Consider the following 19,036-nt stretch of genomic DNA (forward strand, 5'->3'; position numbering starts at 1 on the left):
CTGCTTTCTTGGGCTTTTTGATGCCTTTCTTTGAACCACTCTCATTTGACCTCTGTCTTTTCAGCGAGTTCACTTCTAGCTCTGGACAAGCAAGTTGACGGCCTCTCAATTTTGCACGGTAATTCCCCATTTTCCATTTCATCCTCTGCTGCCACCCATAAAGGCCATTAAAAGAACCTGGTTCCCTGAGACATGGGAACTTTTCGATTAAGGCTTCGACCACTGTCAAAATTTGAATCCCTGTTGGGTATGCCGTGTAACCAAACACCACCTCTGCAAGCTTCTCCAGTATGCTGCTTATCAAACTTGGATTGTTGAGGAGGGAACCATCCTTCAGGAATGCTTGGTTTCCAGCCTGCAAGTGTTGCTCTACATCAAAGGAAAGTGTTGGTATTTCAAATCTGGCTGGCCATGGTTGAGAGCGTCGAGAAGTTGTGCCTTCATCAGAGGAGGAGAGAATGATGGTGTCTGATGATGAGTGTGTGGAGACGGTACCAGAGGATTCCTGTGGTGGAGAAGAGTCAAACGCCATTTCTTCCACTGGACTGACAGTGAGGACAACTGGCTTTACTGGCACAACTTTTAATGTTGACTTATCCTCCACATCTTCAATGCTGGTTAAAGTGAAAAATTGAACATTGAAGTCAATGTCCTGGTAAAGCACAGAAAAATCCCCTGGAATATCAAAAGAATCTCTGAGAGCACAAATGAGGTCTGTGAGGCTGCTTGGTATGCCTGAAGGTAGAATGAGTTTGCGAATATCATCATCTCCAAAAATGATGCGGAGCTTTGCTGGGGTGCCCATCTTGACAGAGGAATCTGAAACATAAACACAAAAAATGTTTGTTAATCTTTACAGACATTCATGCAGATGTGAAGTTGCAACTATATACAGTGTGCTGATGTTTGCCTAACTCATTAGAATATTATCATTATCTGCAGTTTTTCATTTAAGTCCAGAAAAAGTGCTCATTTGTGACCAGAAATAAATGGTGGTTATTACAAATATGTTTAGATGTGATGAACAATCTGTGCAACACCTAAGGCTGTTGACTTTAAAACCCCCGTGAATGCATTTGTGAATGTAGACAGGATAGGAATGCTTAATGTCCAGACGAAAATAAAGCTCAAATTCAAATTTCATCAAACATTCCGCATTTTTGACCTCTAATAAGGGAGGCAAATGTGGTGCTTTAAGGTTACCAGACGTCTTCCTGCCAGAGTGTATGCCACCAAAGGATAAAAATCTGGAAGATCCTTTTGCTCAATTACTTGCTCATTGCTTGTGTTCTCCAACTCATAACTTCTAAGGTGCTCGTTGTACCATGTCATTTTTAGTCTAACAACAAACACTGGTTTGTTTTGAACTATCATAATTTGTAGCACCTCTGCAAAGTCTGGCAACCCAGCAGTAGAACCATGGCACACCACCATTCCGGCAGCATAAGTTGTCCCTGAACAGTTCACAGAGTGGGCAATATGTACTCTTGTGACACCTGGAAATCTGCATTTCAGTGCATCTTTAATGTCTTTCATTAGAACATCCAAAGACACCTCTGTTGTTTTTGTAACAAAGAGTGATGGTTTGACTGCATTTGATTCATGGAGATGGTTTGCAATCATGAGCTGGTGCTTGTTTGCAAGAGAAAGCAAGATATTCTTGAAACATCCTGTGTGTCTGACAACTCTCTTAAAAAAGCTGTGTTTCGCTTCGAATCTCATGGTCCAAAGAGCAGCCACAGGACCAAATGCTCGGATAAGCTGAGGATAGTGTTCAAGAAAATGATGCTTGGGGATGATCTTCTGTTGAGGAAAAGCCTCGAGAAGTCTACTTCGATGTTCAGATATCAAACTGTCGAGATAGCAAATGCTTTCCTCTGTATGACTTGGTGACATAACAAGCTCCACAATGGTTTTTAAAGTCATTAGCATCTGCCACACAGGCTCATCTTCAGGTACTTTCAAACCTATCATCAGAGGCAGCAGTCGTAGCAGGCACCAATTTTCATGAGCATTGCCTCCCACCGATTTACGGTTTGAAAAGTTGCAGGGGACAAGATGAGGGCTAGTGGTGTTCCGATCGATCGGACACCGATCATTATCGGCCGATATCCGTAAAAAAGTATGTGATCGGTGTTCGCCGATCAATGCCTTTTGTTGCCGATCACAAAATCTGACCACCTATATTTCATACTCTGCAACCTGCAGAAGCGCTGCGGGCAGTGTCATAGCTCCCGCTTTCCTCCACAATTTGCATGCGTGCGGTTGCAAATCCAAAGCAAACATGTCTGCCGTGTGGAAGTTTTACACTGTGTGTGAGAATGATGTAAAGTTTGCATCCTGCAACACGTGCAACGCAAAAGTACCTCGCGGGGGAAGTACGTCAAAATCATTCAATAAAACGAATCTAATACGGCATTTAAAGAACAAACACTTGACGGAGTACGCTGAATTTTCGAGGCTCACTGCACAGAATGAAAGGAAGACGCTGGTGCAGCCAGAGCGCAGCTAGCGCAGCCAACAGTTACCAACACTCGTCCGTATGAGCGTGACAGTCAAGCAAATAACCACAAAAATAATTCAGTTAATCGGCCTTGACGACCAACCGTTCTCAGTGGTGGAGGACGCCTCTTTTACTTGGCTTTTTTTTTTTAGCAATATTAAGATTTTGTTTTACTTTCTTATTTAGCCTTATGAGAGCCTTATGTGTTTTCAGTCTGTTAAAATATAGTACTACTGATTACTGAAAGATAGAGCATTGTACTATGTACATGTTATTGTCTAAATTAGGGGGATTTTATGGTTCCTTTTCCACATCAAATAGTCGGCAGTGCTTATAAGAAAATTACAGCCAATCCATGTGATTATCGGTGATCTGCAGTGATCGGTGATCGGCAGTGATCGGCACTCATGGGTGATCGGTATCGGAATCGGCAACAAAAAACCTGATCGGAGCATCCCTAATGAGGGCGATTTGTCTTATCGCTCCACTTGTATGGGAACTGATGGATGACATGATTTAGTTCAGTGAGAGAAAAATACTTCTTCTTAATGAAGACATCAAAAGACAATGCCATTTCCAATGGAATGATGCCTTCAAGAAGGTCATGTAAAACATCTGGGGGGTACCCAGATGTAACATGAAAGTGGTCAAGCTTTTCAGACAGTGCACAATGGTTTTTCGCACCATAGCATGGGGAATTATTCAGACTGGACAAAGCAGTCTGGACATGTACTGCATGTTCCTCCTCAGTTCTCTGTTGAAAACAACCAGATCTCACTTCTCTTGACTGATAGTCTGACCGCTCAGCAAGACAAAAACGGCAAGGATAAGAAGAAGAAAAGCTTTCAACAAAGCCTGCAACTGAGTGAGCGCCTAAGTTGTCTGCTACCACACACAGAACAGTTCCTTTGAGAACCTTTCCCAGAACTGGAACAAATAAGCCATCTCTTTCTAAAGTCCTAAGATCCATTAGCAATGGCTCTAACACTTTCTGGTATCCAAATGTCTTGGTGTGTCCACTGCCTTACACAAAACAGCTAAATTAATGGATGTTAATGCTGATTGGGACTGTGCTGGAATGTTTCCCAAGATCCAATACACAGCTGTGACTTTGTGTTTTTTCTTTGAGGTTCCCAAAGGATTACACACCTCAAAGTCATCAATGTACAGGATAAGACTAAGCCTGTCCTCATCAGAGAAAAAATCATTCTTCTGGTAGTTGGATCCATCATGAAAAGATTGGTACTGTAAGGCTGTGGCTGAATTTCTAGCAGTATCAAATAGTTTTTCTTGATTGTGTTTGTTGTACAGAACCTGTGATAGAGATTGCAATATTGGTACATACTGGAATGTTTTGCCCTCTTTTTGTTCAAGTATATACTCTTTTGGTTCAACAACTGAAAAATGTTCCTTCATGAAATCCCTTCTCTTGTAGGATGTTGAAAAGGGGCCATCACTTGCCAAAGCTGAGCTTATTGGGTGTGCCTCACTGAGAGTTTTAACCAAATCAGAAATTACAGCTGTGTCCAGCTCACAGCTATGGGTCCTTAAAGTAGACTCGATCAACTCCCTTACAACAGGAACTGATGCTGTGCATGATATGAATTGAAGCTCATTAACAATTTCATCAATGCACTTGTTTGACACATTAAAGGTACTCTCTAGCTTAAGAAAAAGTCTGCCAAACTTCTCCTTTATGATCTGAGAGAGATCATTGTCTTCCTCAATCAAAGGCTGAGGATCTTCCTCCTCAGTGTCAACCAATGGCTCCTCCTGAGCACCAACTGGATCTGAGTACTTTGTCAATATTTCATCTTTAAAGTCTTCAAGGCCATGTGGAGAATGTTTCCTATGTCTGTGTGAAGCGAAGGTTGAATATATGTTTGAGCTGAAGGTGCAGCTTTTGAATACACATGGAACTACTTCGAATTTCCTCAAATGGCTTCCAAGATGTTCAAAATACTGCCTCTCTGAATCAAAACAAGCTGAACTGCACAGGATACAACTAAAAGATAGAATCTCTTTTGTTGTCACTGACTCAGGGTGCTGCCTAGATAAATGAATATTTAGGGCATTGAAAGTCTTAAATGAACAAGGACAATCCTTATAAAGGCAAGGCACTGTCTGGCCACGGCTAACTATTCCATGTCTTAGTCTGTAGTGTTTCAAAAGTTCTGTCCGTGTGTCTGCCTCAAATTGACATGTTTTACAAGACCATTTCATCTTTTTTTTTTTTAATCTGGAAAAAAATCAGAAAGAAAAAAAATCAAACCTCATCTGAGCTAGATTTTCATATAAGTATAAAAGTCAACTTAAAACAAAGAATGAGAGGTAACTAAGGTTTAAGATTTACCTTACATTAGGCGTTCAAATTATATGCTGCAGCAGGAGAACTCTCTCAGTGGAGGCTGTAAAATACAAAGAAATATAATCATTAAAGCATCATACTTTAGTTTAATGTTACTTTAATCTTTAATGCCAGGAGTAATGGAGAAGCCACATTTCTTGGGCTATATTCATATAACTAGAATAACATAAGATTGTCCTTTCAACTTTGTATACATTAAATTTTATGCATCACAATACATAACTTCAAAATACTAAATATATTCCGCCTCATTTCAATTTGGAATGGTAACTATGCATTCTGTGATGAGGGTAAACCTATAACTTATGAAGTGCATAAGAAGTGCAGACAACTAAACATTTTTTTTTTACCTGAATACCCAGATGGCTTTGCTTGTGACAATGCTTCATGTAGTTGCTGCTTGAGAGAGCACTGCAAGCTGCAGAAAGTTGTTGCTTTGAGGAGGACAAGAAAAAAAGACAAAATAATAAGAATCATGTAACTAAAATAAACTGCACCACTGTCAAACAAATGTACTTTTGACAATATACTGTAATGGTATTTTTAAAATATCACCAACGCTTCTCATTAATTAACTCGTGTTTTTTTTATTTATTTATTTATTTATTGAACAGCGCTTCACTCTGTCTTATCCCTGACAGCAGTTAGACCCTGCACCTGCCGTCTCTCTCGCACACGCACTTGTGCGCTAACACCCACAACACGGGTGCACTGCGTGGACAAGATATGCTTGGCGGCTAATACATGGTAATTGGGGGCTAAATCGCGCAAATTGTACAGTGTGTCGCTTGCAGTCGAACTCGCGGTCTGATTCTGGAACACGCCTTTTGTTGAACACGTCTGTCTGTTACATGCAGCCACAACGTGCAAGAACCTGACCAGCTATACCGTCTGCTACAGCCCCGATAGAAACTGCCTCGGCGCGCCGAGGGAAAAGTTGTACATTCGGTGCTTACTGGCCACGTTGCATCAAAATATAAATAAAGCCGCCATCAACTTTACTTTAAATAAAGTACGCAACCGTTAATAAACAACAAAACGATGGTGGAGCTCATGGGCTGTGCACTTACCAAGGGGAGAAAAAATTCCACATATCCCAGGGGTTCACAAGCCAAGTCTACAGAGACGTTTCGTTTAGGGACCGTAGTAAAATTAAGCCAGTGATACGTAATGTGCGATAATGGCAAATACTACAGTTTATATTTTCGTATTATTACATTTAACTCTGTTACGTTACATATGCAAAACAAATAAAAAATTATGAATTTCTTACCTTAGACCTGACTGCTGCCGTTGTGATTTTGGCGGACAAGGAATCGCATGCATCCTGTATGCACCTGACAAGGCGCATGCGCGGGTTCAAAGCACGCAGCAGCACAAACTTCGTAAAACCTACTTGGTATTTAGAAGTTCATTGCAATGACTATGAAGGCATTGAATATTACGTGGAAATGCATAGTAAAACTTATTCTTCCCACAGAGTTTGCTTATTACATTGATGACATATATAGGATTTACTTAAATAATTCCAGTTCTCACAGATACTTACAATTAGAAAATAAAAAATATGACAGTTAACCTAATACATATTACTACACCACAAAATCATTTTTTTCAGTGTACCAGAGACAGATAACCTGTCACCCACATTCATGCAGGATCTTGTGAACACTCTTTCTCCTCTTTCCTTATCTCGTAGGTGCAAAGTTCCCACACAAAACTTATTTTCCACAGTTCTTCATTCACACAAATAATCCTAAGGTCATGCCAGTATGAAAGACTAATATGAAAAGTAAAGAAACAACAATGGATTAATATAAAGGATTAATAAAAGAAATTTAATCAACATCTTCTGGGACCAAAACTGAAACTTAGCTTAAACTGTCAGAACTAAACTTCCTCGAAACAACAGACACATCTGTCTGTTACACATCGTTTCTCATGTAGCTTATATTAAGACAGAGACAGAGGTATCTAATTAAGTTACTTTTCCATCTGGAATTGTATTGGACTTTGTGATGCAAATTAATATAATATCGTAGATTCATAAAATAGGGAAAAACAATAATAAATGTTTGCCCAAAAAACATGTGAACATAACATTAACATTGTTATATTATTGTATAACAATATCTGCCCCAAAAACCTATTTTTTTTAAACTGGATGGACGACTAAAATAAATAATAGACACAAATATTAATATTTTAAACTCAAGTTCATGTAATGTCTAGCAAAAAAAAAAAAAAAAAAAGCACTTCAATCAAAACAATAAAAAAAAAAAGAAAATATCTCTGGCAAAAAATGAACAGACCTGAAGTTAAAGTGCGATTTAAAGTAATTTAAAGGTCCTTTAAAGCAGACAGGACTACATCTTATTTCTCCCAGTCCCAGCGGTGCATAAAGCCTGTATAATTTACATTTTTATTTTCAGAAGACAGCCATAAGCGTAATCACTGGTACATGTTATTAACTAAATACAGCGCACACACTCTATGGCAACTCAGGCACACACATACACCGTCTCAGTGCACGCAGGTAGGTGACACACCGTGTTGCTCATAACTGTCCCACATTTCTGTGTGTACAACAATCAACTAGAGTAGAACAATCATTGATAAAAATAACTGATCTCCTTGATAAGAATATACTCCAAAAATAGATTTTGTTACAATATAGATTGCCACAACATCTGCATACAGTACAGGCTACTTTCATTCATGTTCTTACAATAAACTTCATGTCTGAATAGACTCTCCATCTTCCTTGTATGACAGATCAATGACCCTCCCTATGCAAAAAAGTGAGCTTCCCGGTAATCTGATATAAACATTTGATCTTATGTTGTTATTTTCAGTAGAAGAAGAACGGCTGACATCAGATCACCTTCAACACCAACATGTTATCTGTAGCTCTGCTGCTGCTGCTGGCTACTGGATCCTGTAAGTCTCACACTGACGGTATGATCACACCACTCTCACTTCTTACTGTTGTTGTACTAATGCTGGATATATTTTTCTCCACAGATGTGAAGTGTGAACAGCTGACACAGCCAGCCTCTATGATCCTGCAGCCAGGCCAACAGCTGACCATCACCTGTGAGGTCTCTTATTCTGTGAAGAACTTTGTCACAGCTTGGATCAGACAGCCTGCAGGAAAAGTGCTGGAGTGGATCGGTGAAGGATGCAGAGATTGCACAGGAGCCCTTAAAAATTCACTAAGGAACAAGTTCAGTATCAGTGCAGACTCTTCCAGTAACATAATGACTCTGAATGGACAGAAAATGCAGCCTGAAGATACAGCTGTGTATTATTGTGCAAGAGAGCCACAGTGATACAAACCATCAGCAGACCTGAACAAAAACCTCTCAGAGCCTGAAAACTTTAACATGAAGCCACCAGAGGAGGAGCTCTGAGACCACCAATGATTTCAAACAAGTTAAATTAAAACAGGTTTCTAAACACAGTAATTAACACTGAAATATGAATGTATAACTACCTTTGATGGTAATTAACAGGATTTATATTCTATGAAATTTGCTGAGAGATGGTGTGAAAACTTTCAAACTCCAGTTTATTAATAGAAACATGGAAAGGTCATTAATTTCAGTGATGTTATTAACATTGAGATATTTCAGTAAATTATTTTAATCAGTTTGTTAGTGAAACCCCTTCTGTCCTGCTGACTCTTTTTTAAATTTGTGTGGTGCATCAGAAATCTCATTTTCAGCCTCAAGATGATGAACGTTGTTGCAAATATTTTTATAAACATTCTATTTCATTTACTCATTTACATTTTATCCTTAGATTTTAGTAACATTCATTAGGCTCTGCTTTTAATTAATAGATTCTTAACAGATTAACAACACAGCTTACAGACTCATACAGGGTTACTGAGTTCAATACTGAGAAAATACCAAGGGACCTTGAAACTGTTCTGGGTGTCCAGCAAGGGAGTTGTTGTGAATATTGTTATATTCCCTTACTTATCTACTCACTCCAAGCAGAGCAGAATTTCCCAGTAACTCAGAAAAATTATTAAAGAACAGCCTTTGTGTAAAAAACTGTGGGAACAGGTAGAAGGGAGTCAGCACAGAGACAGACAGATAACAGGACAGGGAGAAGTGTTTCTTTTCCCCTCAGCTCTGACGCACCCCAGAAAGAGGACCTGGAGGAATCAAATTCCCGGAAGGAGGAGGGACCACCTTTCAAAAATACACATTCACATGAATGCGCACCACATGCACGCACATAGCCACAATGCATTGTATCAGTATACGTAAATGAGGAGGATAACTTAGGTAGGCGGGTCTTTTGGCTGAACCAAAGGTCCCGACACTTCATGTATTAGTGGACCAGAAGCTAAGCTAACTGATCTCCTCTTAAGAGATATGTATTGCTTTTTTATTACTGGCTCAACAAAGAATTGTCAATTTTACTCAATCTCAGGTGTTTTTGCCTTCTTTTAAAAATGTGAAATCATCCTTCTGATGATTTATTTACAGGTGGTGAACAAATATTTTAAAACCAACAATTAAAAACATCAACATGCTCACTGTACTGCTGCTTGCTCTCAGTCTGCCCTGTAAGTTCTTATTCTTTTGTATGTTTTCTTTATCAACATTAAGTGATGGTTAATCATGGCAAAACTTAGCAGATACATTCTTCTCTTCTTTCATCTCATCAGGTTGTACAGGTCAGAGTGTAAATAAATGCAACAATACTGTGAGAAAATGAGAAAACATCAGAACATTATGACTTAGACAGTTAAAGGGAAGGGAAAACAAGCTCTTTTTATATGTTGCTGAGCAGAGGTCTGACACTAAAACTGCAGAAAGAACAAAGAATAATGACTTTTACAATAATCAGACCTGCTTATTTGCTTATTTCCTTCAATCTGTTTTGTACCCTGGCTGGTAAGACTTTATGGCAGAAAAAAACAAATTGATATGAAGTCAATGTGACTGCATTAATGACTTGTTTATATTTCTGCAGGTACTGATGGTCAAACACTGACAGAATCTGAGTCAGTGGTTAAAAGACCTGGAGAATCCCACAGACTGACCTGTACTTATTCAGGGTTTGGTGGTCATTACTACAATGCTTGGATCAGACAGCCAGCTGGAAAAGGACTGGAGTGGGTCGCTTGGATCAGTAATACCGGTGGTAGCATCTACTGTTCTCATTCAGTCAGAGACAACAGCAGACAGCAGGTTTATCTGCAGATGAACAGTCTGACAAGATTCTGCTGTTTTTTATTGTGCTCGAGAGTCACAGTGAAACAAAAAGTAGAAACACTGAACAAAAACTGATTTCATGATCATTTTCCTATGTTGTAATAAACCTGTAAGTTGATGTAAGTGTAAATGTAAACTGGGGAAAGAGTCTAGACCTACATGCAAAGTGAGCGTCCTGACAGTCTGATTGAAGAATAAAAAGAGAAGCTCCCAACAGATCAGCTTCAACACCATCATCTGTTCTGTAGCTCTGCTGCTGCTGGCAGCTGATTCAATGAGTCTCACTGAGACAGAATGATTACATAATGATGTCTGTTCACTGATTTGACACAATTTTATCTTTCTACTTTATTTTCTCTACATATGTAAAGAGTGAACAGCTGACACAGCCATCCTCCATTACTGTTTATCCTGGTCAACATCTGACCATCACCTGTCAGGTGTCTTATTCTGTGGGCAGCTATTGAACACACTGGATCAGACAGCCTGCAGGAAAAGGACTGGAGTGGATTGGTGGAAAATATTCTGCAGATTCCCAGGCGTACATTTCAGATTTATTAAAAAACAAATTCAGTATAGACTTAGATGGTTCAAACAGCAGAATAACTCTGAATGGACAGAATATGCAGCCTGAAGACCCCTTGCTACCGTATCTAATGAAATAATATGCTAACGGGGGAAGCACTGCTCAAGAGCAGTATTTTGGACTTTCTTTGTGCAGAGCACACATGGTAATCAAGTGTGTATTTGGAAGGCTAAAGGGCCGTTTTGGAGCTTTGAGGAGAGCCATGGACATCAATCTGCAGGAACTGCCATTTGTCATTCATGCATGTTTCGTGCTGCATAATTACTGTGAGGCATCTAAAGACACAACAGATGACAACCATGTTACTGAAACATTCAACATTACAAAGACAACCAGCCAGACTCAGAACCAGGTGTCAGAGGTGACAGCTTGACAGTTGAAAGAAAGGGGGTCAGGAGCATTGGTGTCGCCAGACCTCATTTACTGGGGCATGTGCCCCAATATAAATGCTACAGTTGATTTTCGACAATAAATATTTATCATAAATTAATTCAGATAATTCAGACGGGAGATATATATTTCAACTGAAACTTGTAGCAAGAGCGTTAACTTCAATTAGAGGATACAGCTCATGGGGCGTATTCTGTCTCTGCATGTCACTGTGCACGAGCAGCAGGTGAACCACACACACGCAGCTCTTCATGTGTCGGGTATGGTCAGTGCACAGCGCAGTTTGGGGTCTCATAGCGTGTCTCAAAAACAGTCAATTTTAGATTATTTTTTAAAATGAAATCAAATGAGATGAGAAAGAGGGAGTTAAGTTTGTTGAAGTCAGTTTGAGGTTAGGTATTCAACATTTGAACTGGAGCAAACCAGCCTCTCATTTAGGGACCATCAGCAAATGACAGGCTTTCCATGAAACAGAAATTCTCAAAAAGGACATAAAACAATATTTTCATACTAAACAAAAGCGGACTTCTGATGTAAACAGAGAGAAATAACACATTTTTTTTTTTGTTTTCATCTGTTCAGAATGAGGTGAACTATCACCCTGAAAGTCAGGTACTAACCATTACTTTAGAATGTGTATGAAGAGAGTTCTGACTTGCCATCGTTTGTTATGGCGTTTATGCTTTTGCTGCCATGTTGAAAGTGTTCATGTATTATCTCAATTAGTAATTAGTAATTGAGTCAATGCAAATACATGCCTAAAGCAGGTCTCTCCTCTGTTTCACTGCAGTTGTTATGCTGCTGCTTTCCTGCTCAATAATCTGACACAGTGTTGGATGGCTCTACCGTACACGAAGAGGATGTAGAGGGTGATGAAATGGGGGGGTGGGGTGGGGATGGGGGGTTATCATCCTGGTCATTTGTTTTGATGTCAGACAACATGGTTGTAGTGGCAAGGGAACCACCCCATATTTGTTCACACAACTCAAATTGAGCACTAATGTTTTGCACTTTCCGGTAGTGACGTACCAGCTTACCAGCGCCGTGTAAATATACTTTTTTTTCCTTCCAAAATCCAAAATCACGTTAACATACGTGTTTGCATGTCAACATACTTTTATGCTATTAAACGCCTTTTAAAAGGCATCATTAGTGAAACAAAGAACCGTGGCCTCCACTGTATTAATCTATCTCAGTTGATAATAGAAACCATCAGCACATGTTCATGTGTCTTTGCATGTCTTCCCCATACTTGTTAGTATAAAGTGCAATATAAAACACTAAAAAACAGCTTTTAAATAAGCAAAGATATCTTAACTGAATTAAAGTATTTTACATTATACATCTGTTTTCATTGGTGTTTACACCGATACCGTTCACGTCTGGCAACAGGAAATCATCATTTAAAATATGAAATGCAGTAATGAAGATGCTAAAACAGGGATGCAGAAAACATTTTATTTAAACTTTTTATTAAAACATTTCTCTCTTGCCACCTCCTCTTCTCCACAGCAGCGTCCAAGCCCGCAGGTGGTAAATGCCTCAGTGCCACTGCTGGCTCGGCAGTTTGATGCCAAAGTGACCTACGGTGAACACAGAATGGCAGTTTATATAAAAGCAAACATTATTATATATATGTACTTTATGGATACTTTGCAGACGCTTATCTAAAGTGATGTACAATCAGCTACGGCTTCGTCAGCGGTACCAACGAAACGGGCCGGTTCTCTAACCAGCGGTGTTTCCTAATCAGTTTTCAGATTATAGACCATTTCGTTTACGCCAGAGACCCCGCAGTGTTTTATCTGGAGGTTCAACAATCATGAATAAACATACGGAACCTATAGCATTAATCATTTTTAACACTTATAGCCCATCTAGATCCCCGAAATCGGCTATAAAACTGCTAAAATTTACGTGGCTAACTTTACTGCAGCCTCCAACAAATGATCAGATCCATAACTGTCATCAGGGATAGAAGAGATAAGAAGCATGCTGCAGTTTATATTAGAATTTTGATCAAATATCTTCATACTTACAACAGTAGAAAATACCCTCCGTCTGCATCGGTACCTCTGAGTCGGTGGCTGCCAGCTCTGAAAAACTGGTTGAAAGTCCCTCCCCTTCCGCTACATCAGCAAGATGGCGTCCGTTTAGTGTGTGTAGCGTCCATCGTTTCGCACTAGATTTTTGGCCGAGTTTAGGGCAGCATCCGGGTACTTTCAGTGCACTGAGTTTTTACTGAAATTTCTGTGTCAGCGCACTAAGCACTTAAATGTAGTGTCCGAAGTATAGAAGTGCGCAGTTTGGGACACACCCATGATGATGGTCTAAGTATATATAGTTTTATATCGCTATAAAAAAACATTAAAGCATATGTAAACCATGTTCATGAACAATTTTAAAGCAGAGATTTAACTTAAACATTAGATAATATAACTTTTTTAAAGTTCTGAATCAATGCCTGGATTTAGAAATAAAAAAAAAAGGAAAGAAAGAAAAGGAAATATGAACTTGGTCACATTAGCACTATTTCAGAAGACACACAGCTTTAATTTGAACCATAGCTTTATTAATAACTTTTATTAAAGAAGCACTACTGAACTTTGGCACATTTCCTCATCATGTGGCACCTAATGACAACGAATTTGGAATCCATCTTGCATCCTACCTGCACTCTTAGCTCTCTCTAGGTAGTGAAAGTCAGTCCAACTCTTGTCCAAACTCACTGTTTCTCAAAAGAGACTGCTGGAAGACGCTGGGAGCAATATTTTTAAAAATGTGTCATTGAGGTGTCCATTTACAGTTTTTCCCTTTCAGACAAAGTTAAGGTGGAAGATGTTTGTTTTACCTTGACTTGTTTCGACTGGCATCTGCAGTGTTCCCCAGGAGCATCATCCGACTGATGTGACGTGTTGTTTATCAACTTGTATTTCCAGGCGTTGCCAACCTGATGAACCTGACAGATCTGCCAGTTTGCCACACCCCCTGCCACTCGATGGTGCCTGGAGGAGAGTCCCAGTTGTGAGACAGTATGAAAACTCCCTCGTCCCAGTTGATGGTTTCCTTGGCCTGTATTCTGATTTCTTTGGCTTCCTTGATCCATCTTTCGTGTTTGTTTCAATAATCAGTTTTCATCACGTTTTATCATGTCATTTAATTGAGGGCTGATCTTTCATCAGTAATATCAGAGACAGATGTGGCCACGTGTTTTGACAGAATCTTCCTACTAACTTCCTACAGTCAGTATGCAAATTATCTTTGTGAGTCACAACAAAAGGAAGCAGAAGGTTATATATGTGTGAGCAGAGTTCAGACTGGCTCATCTTCAACATCAGCCATGTTCTCTCTAGCTCTAATACTGCTGCTGGCAGCTGCATCCTGTGAGGAGATTTCAATAGATTCACACTATATATAATATTCTATATAATCACAGAGATGGTAACTATTCAGATGAATAATGGTGGTAATGTTGATCTCTGTTTCCACAGGTGTGTCCAGTATTGATCTCATCCAGCCAGCCTCACTGGTTGTGCAGCCTGGACAGTCTTTGTCCATCATCTGTCAGGTCTCTGGTTTTTCTTTGTCTGATCGCAGCTATGCAGCAGGTTGGATCAGACAATGTGAAGGAAAACCAATAGAATGGATTTTGCATCGATGGGGCAATGGTGATATGTATGAGAACAATGCTTTAAAGAGCAAGTTCCTTTACAACACACTGGCTGCTGAGAGCTCAGTGAAACTAACAGGTCTGAATATGCAGCCTGAGGACATGGGTGTTTACTACTGTGTGAGATGCAGATGGTATGGATTCCACAGTGACACATAGTACCAAGAGACCTGTACAAATACTGAAATTGAGGCTGAACTACAGAAACAGTTAACATGTAATCGACAATTTATCTCATTATGATTGCTTTACACCAGAGAACCAATAATAAAATTGAAGATGAGCTTATGTCTCATCAGAATATCAGTTGCTTCCGTGTTTATTTTAATCCTCACTCAGGAAAGGAGTCCATTCCTCCTTCCAGCAGAAGGAGCTAGAACAGATTCAGAATTTAGCAAATTCACACGTGGTTAAATTAGATAAATTACAGAAGAAAAGAGTGAAATGACTGGAAATAAATGTCCCAGTCAAATGCCAAAGGACTCTAAAAAAATGTTGTCTGGCCTGCAGGTGTCAGTAAAACATAGTATGATGGCATTAAGAAAGCATAATATGTGACACACACAAGGACACAATAATTGTGAACAGCTGCTGTTGTGGTTGGTGACTTCCTGTTTAGCTGCCAAACATGTAATTACAATAATGTTGCTTAATAACTGTACTCGGGTGTTGGTGTAGTGTGGTATATATAAATGTATTTTTACAAATTTACAGTTTTTCTTTCTCTCAAACAGTGTTATGAAAGTATAGTGTAACAAAGAGTGTAAAGTTGATAAATATTTGCAAAAAATTATAATTAATCACTTTGATAATAATTTTTATTCAAACATTTTATCATGAAATGATTTTATGCCTTGGTAATCTGTAAATAGTTTATTACAAAGATTCATAGACTAAAATCACAAAGCAGGAATATATATTACATACCATAAATGTTTGTGGTGTTTCATTTTAATAGGGAGGGGTTCATGCAAAACTGCTTCCTGCAATCTGTTATAATGTTACAGAAGTGAGTCAGTGATTCAGTTTGAAATTTAAGCTGCAGACGGAAGAAAAGCAACTGATTTTTACAATGATCAGACCTGTTTATTTGGTTCTTTTCCTCTTTCTGTTTTATACTTTGGCTGGTAGGAAAAGTTGATATACACTACAGTTCAAAAGTTTGGGGTCACTTCCCTATTGAATCCCATGGCAAAGTGACCCCAAACTTTTGAACGGTGGTGTATACTTAAAAAAAACTAATGCAAAGGTAAAATAACCTTATTGATGAATTGTTTATATGTCTGCAGGTACTGATGGTCAAACACTGACTGAGTCTGAATCAGTGGTTAAAAGACACGGAGAATCCCACAGACTTACCTGCACATATTCTACAGTCTGACAACTGAAGATTCGGCTGTTCGTTATTGTGCTTGAGCACCACAGAGACACAGAAAACAGAAACACTGTACAAAAACTAGCACAGCAAGTAATGACAAAGGTTTGTTTTCTGCTTTTCACATTCATGAAATAAACATTAGCTCAACATCAGCAACACACCCACATCTCAGTAAAGCATCATTTATTGTGCAGCTTTTTCTTCTATCCATAAATAGTTGCACATAACTGCAACAATGAAAATATTATTTTTATGATATAAATAAAGAATTTTTTTTTATTCTATACGGTTTTTGACATGTAGCATCCCACTTGTATAAACTGCCACCATCATGGTCTGTGCAAAACACACATACGTCACAGGTTTCACGCTATACAAATCTGATGTGACACTCTTTTTGGCAGCAAAAGAAGAGAAGCTCCCATCAGACCACCTTCACCACCAACATGTTCTCTGTAGCTCTGCTGCTGCTGGATCCTCTGAGTCTCACTAAGACTGTAACAGTGTCGGTATGATCACACCACAGTTACTGTTATTCCAGACTTCATTTTCAATATTTTCCTCTGTTACGGCCTCCGCCGTTTTCTGATTCGCTGCTGGGTCTGTCACTCCTTGCGGACCTGTGGGTATGGAGGCGCGCCCGTTTGACCTCTTGGGATTTGCTGACGGACCTGCCTCACCTGTGACGTCGACGTGCCTCCCCTTCTGCGTCACGGATTGGCTGCTGCTCCAGTGCGCCCGCAGCTGTCCTGCATTAGATTGATTACCTTGTAATTGTTTCTGTGTTAAAAACGGGGAATTGCTATTCCTCTGGAGTGATGTCATTAGGGCATCGTTCACTGTGTGCAAGGTTCTCTGTGTAGACCAATTTGAGCCTGTTTAGTAGTGTTAGTGGTGATTAACGGATTTAGTGTGAGTACTCGTAAGAGTTTTGCTGGATTATTGTTTGTGTACCTTAAACCTGAGTGTCCAACAGAGTGGTTGGTTTTATGTTCTTTTTGATGGAGATTGGTCAGTTTGATTTTGTGCAGTTGGTTTACTTGATAGTTTAATAGGGACTTCTCAATAGGAGACATTCCCCTCTTTTTGTTGTTGGTGGTTATTGAAATTTGTATTGTTTTGTTTTGTATTCATGGTTAAGTTTCCTTTCCATGTTATTGTTTTGTAAATAATATTCAAAGGCTCCTTTGTATTTTGTTCGTTAATACCTGAAAAGGACACTTTTATTTTGTATAGTTATTATTGTAAATAAATTCTTATTTAATTGTACTATTTGTTTTTGGTTTGTTGTGTTGCGGTTCCTTAAGACCCCTAGACCAAAAAGGGCCGTAACATAATGGGGGCTCGTCCGGGAGCTTTTTGAGCATTTGTGAGCCTTATACATTGTTTTGAGTCGACAATTGCATTTGTTTAGTTTATCTGCATCTGTGAGCTGTACTGAATTCGGTGAGGTAGCTCCGCTATGGCTAAGTTCAGTCTGGAAGAGTTCCAGCTGAACCCCACTCTGGTTCAGATTGATCAGTGTCTGTTGTGTTGCGGTTCCTTAAGACCCCTAGACCAAAAAGGGCCGTAACATCCTCCACAGGTGTGAAATGTGAATCACTGGTTCAGCCGTCCTCTGTGACCATACAACCAGGTCAACGTCTGACCATCACCTGTCAGGACTCTTATTCTCTCAGCAGCTCTTGGACACACTGGATCAGACAGTCTGCAGGAAAAGGACTGGAATTGATTTGTAGTGCACACATTGGACATGGTATATACAATAAAGATTCACTGAAGAGCAAGTTCAATGTCCACCAGCAAAACAGTGACTCTGACTTGACAGAACATGCAGCCTGTCAAATTATCGCGTTAATTGCGATTAATTAATTACAGTCGTATTTAGTGCGTTATGTTTTTTAATCACGCCAATCTATTTTTTGATCTCTAATTTTACTGCTACTGTATGTGAGTTATTTTTGATAGGCTCTCGTTGTAGTTGGAAGGGCAAGGTCAGGAGCATAGGTCAGGAGTCATTAGTGGGAGACCTGAAAATGACGGAGCATGCAAGAGTTGTTGGTCCGATGAATGGTAAATTTACTTTTCAAAAACGTTCTGACGGCACCATTGATAAAGGTAGAGTGATATGCCTTCTTTGTTAGGAGTTTGCTCACCACCGAAGCAGCTCAAGTTTAGCCTACCACATAAATGCAAAGCACCCTGTCACGAGTGCAGCCACAGCTAACGTTAGCAGCAAAGATCTTAGCAAGTTAGTAAGCCATAGCAAAGCTTTCCGCCAAACTAAACTGGAGGAGAACACCCCTCGTATGAGCAAGTCTGCGACCGACAAGCTGACGAATGTGATTGCCAAGTGGATAGCGATGAACTGCAGGCCGATAAACATAATGGAAGACAAGGGGTTAACACAGGTGTAGAATAGAATAGAATAGATTAGAAATACTTCATTAATCCCTTTGGAGAGTCCTCAGGGAAATTTGGGTACCAGCAGCAATACAACACCAACAGTAAAGCAGGATAAGCACAAGATATAATATATACAAGTATAAAGTAAAATAGAGGCAATAAGGTGCAAGAAAAGTATAAATAGAATGCAATAAATAATAATAAGATAAGTTAAATAAAATAATATAAACAAGCATTGCACACAGTAGAGGTGGTACAGATTCCCAGTTCACTTATTGCACGTATAAGTTATTGCAACTGTTGTGTGGGTTATTGTGCATGTGTTGTATCAGGCACACCTCCCTCTCCCCCCTCCTTTTCCCCCTCCTGCCTAATGCAGAGTTGTACAGTTTGATGGCTGTTGCAAACTGCGTCCAGTGATCCATCATACAAGCCACCTTGCAGGACAAAAATCATCAAGATATACGACGGTGAAAAGAAAAACAAACTTGAGATTTTAGT

The 19,036-nt window shown here is 39.4% G+C and overlaps 1 long non-coding RNA gene and 1 gene segment (V, D, J or C); one reads left to right on the forward strand and one right to left on the reverse strand.

Moving 5' to 3' along the window:
* Positions 1-663: 663 nt before the first annotated feature.
* Positions 664-6,462, reverse strand: LOC121656409. Its single transcript, XR_006013393.1, has 4 exons — positions 6,145-6,462; positions 5,222-5,305; positions 4,857-4,911; positions 664-819 (listed from the first exon to the last, which is right to left on the reverse strand). It is a non-coding gene; the product is annotated as an uncharacterized LOC121656409 (long non-coding RNA).
* Positions 6,463-7,720: 1,258 nt separating this feature from the next.
* LOC121657148 lies at positions 7,721-8,203 on the forward strand. The segment is given in 2 exon segments: positions 7,721-7,811; positions 7,896-8,203. Coding segments are annotated over 2 exon segments (351 nt in total).
* The last annotated feature ends 10,833 nt before the right edge of the window (positions 8,204-19,036 follow it).

Source organism: Melanotaenia boesemani, chromosome 2 (assembly GCF_017639745.1).
Source record: "Melanotaenia boesemani isolate fMelBoe1 chromosome 2, fMelBoe1.pri, whole genome shotgun sequence".
Classification (NCBI taxonomy): Eukaryota; Metazoa; Chordata; class Actinopteri; order Atheriniformes; family Melanotaeniidae; genus Melanotaenia; species Melanotaenia boesemani.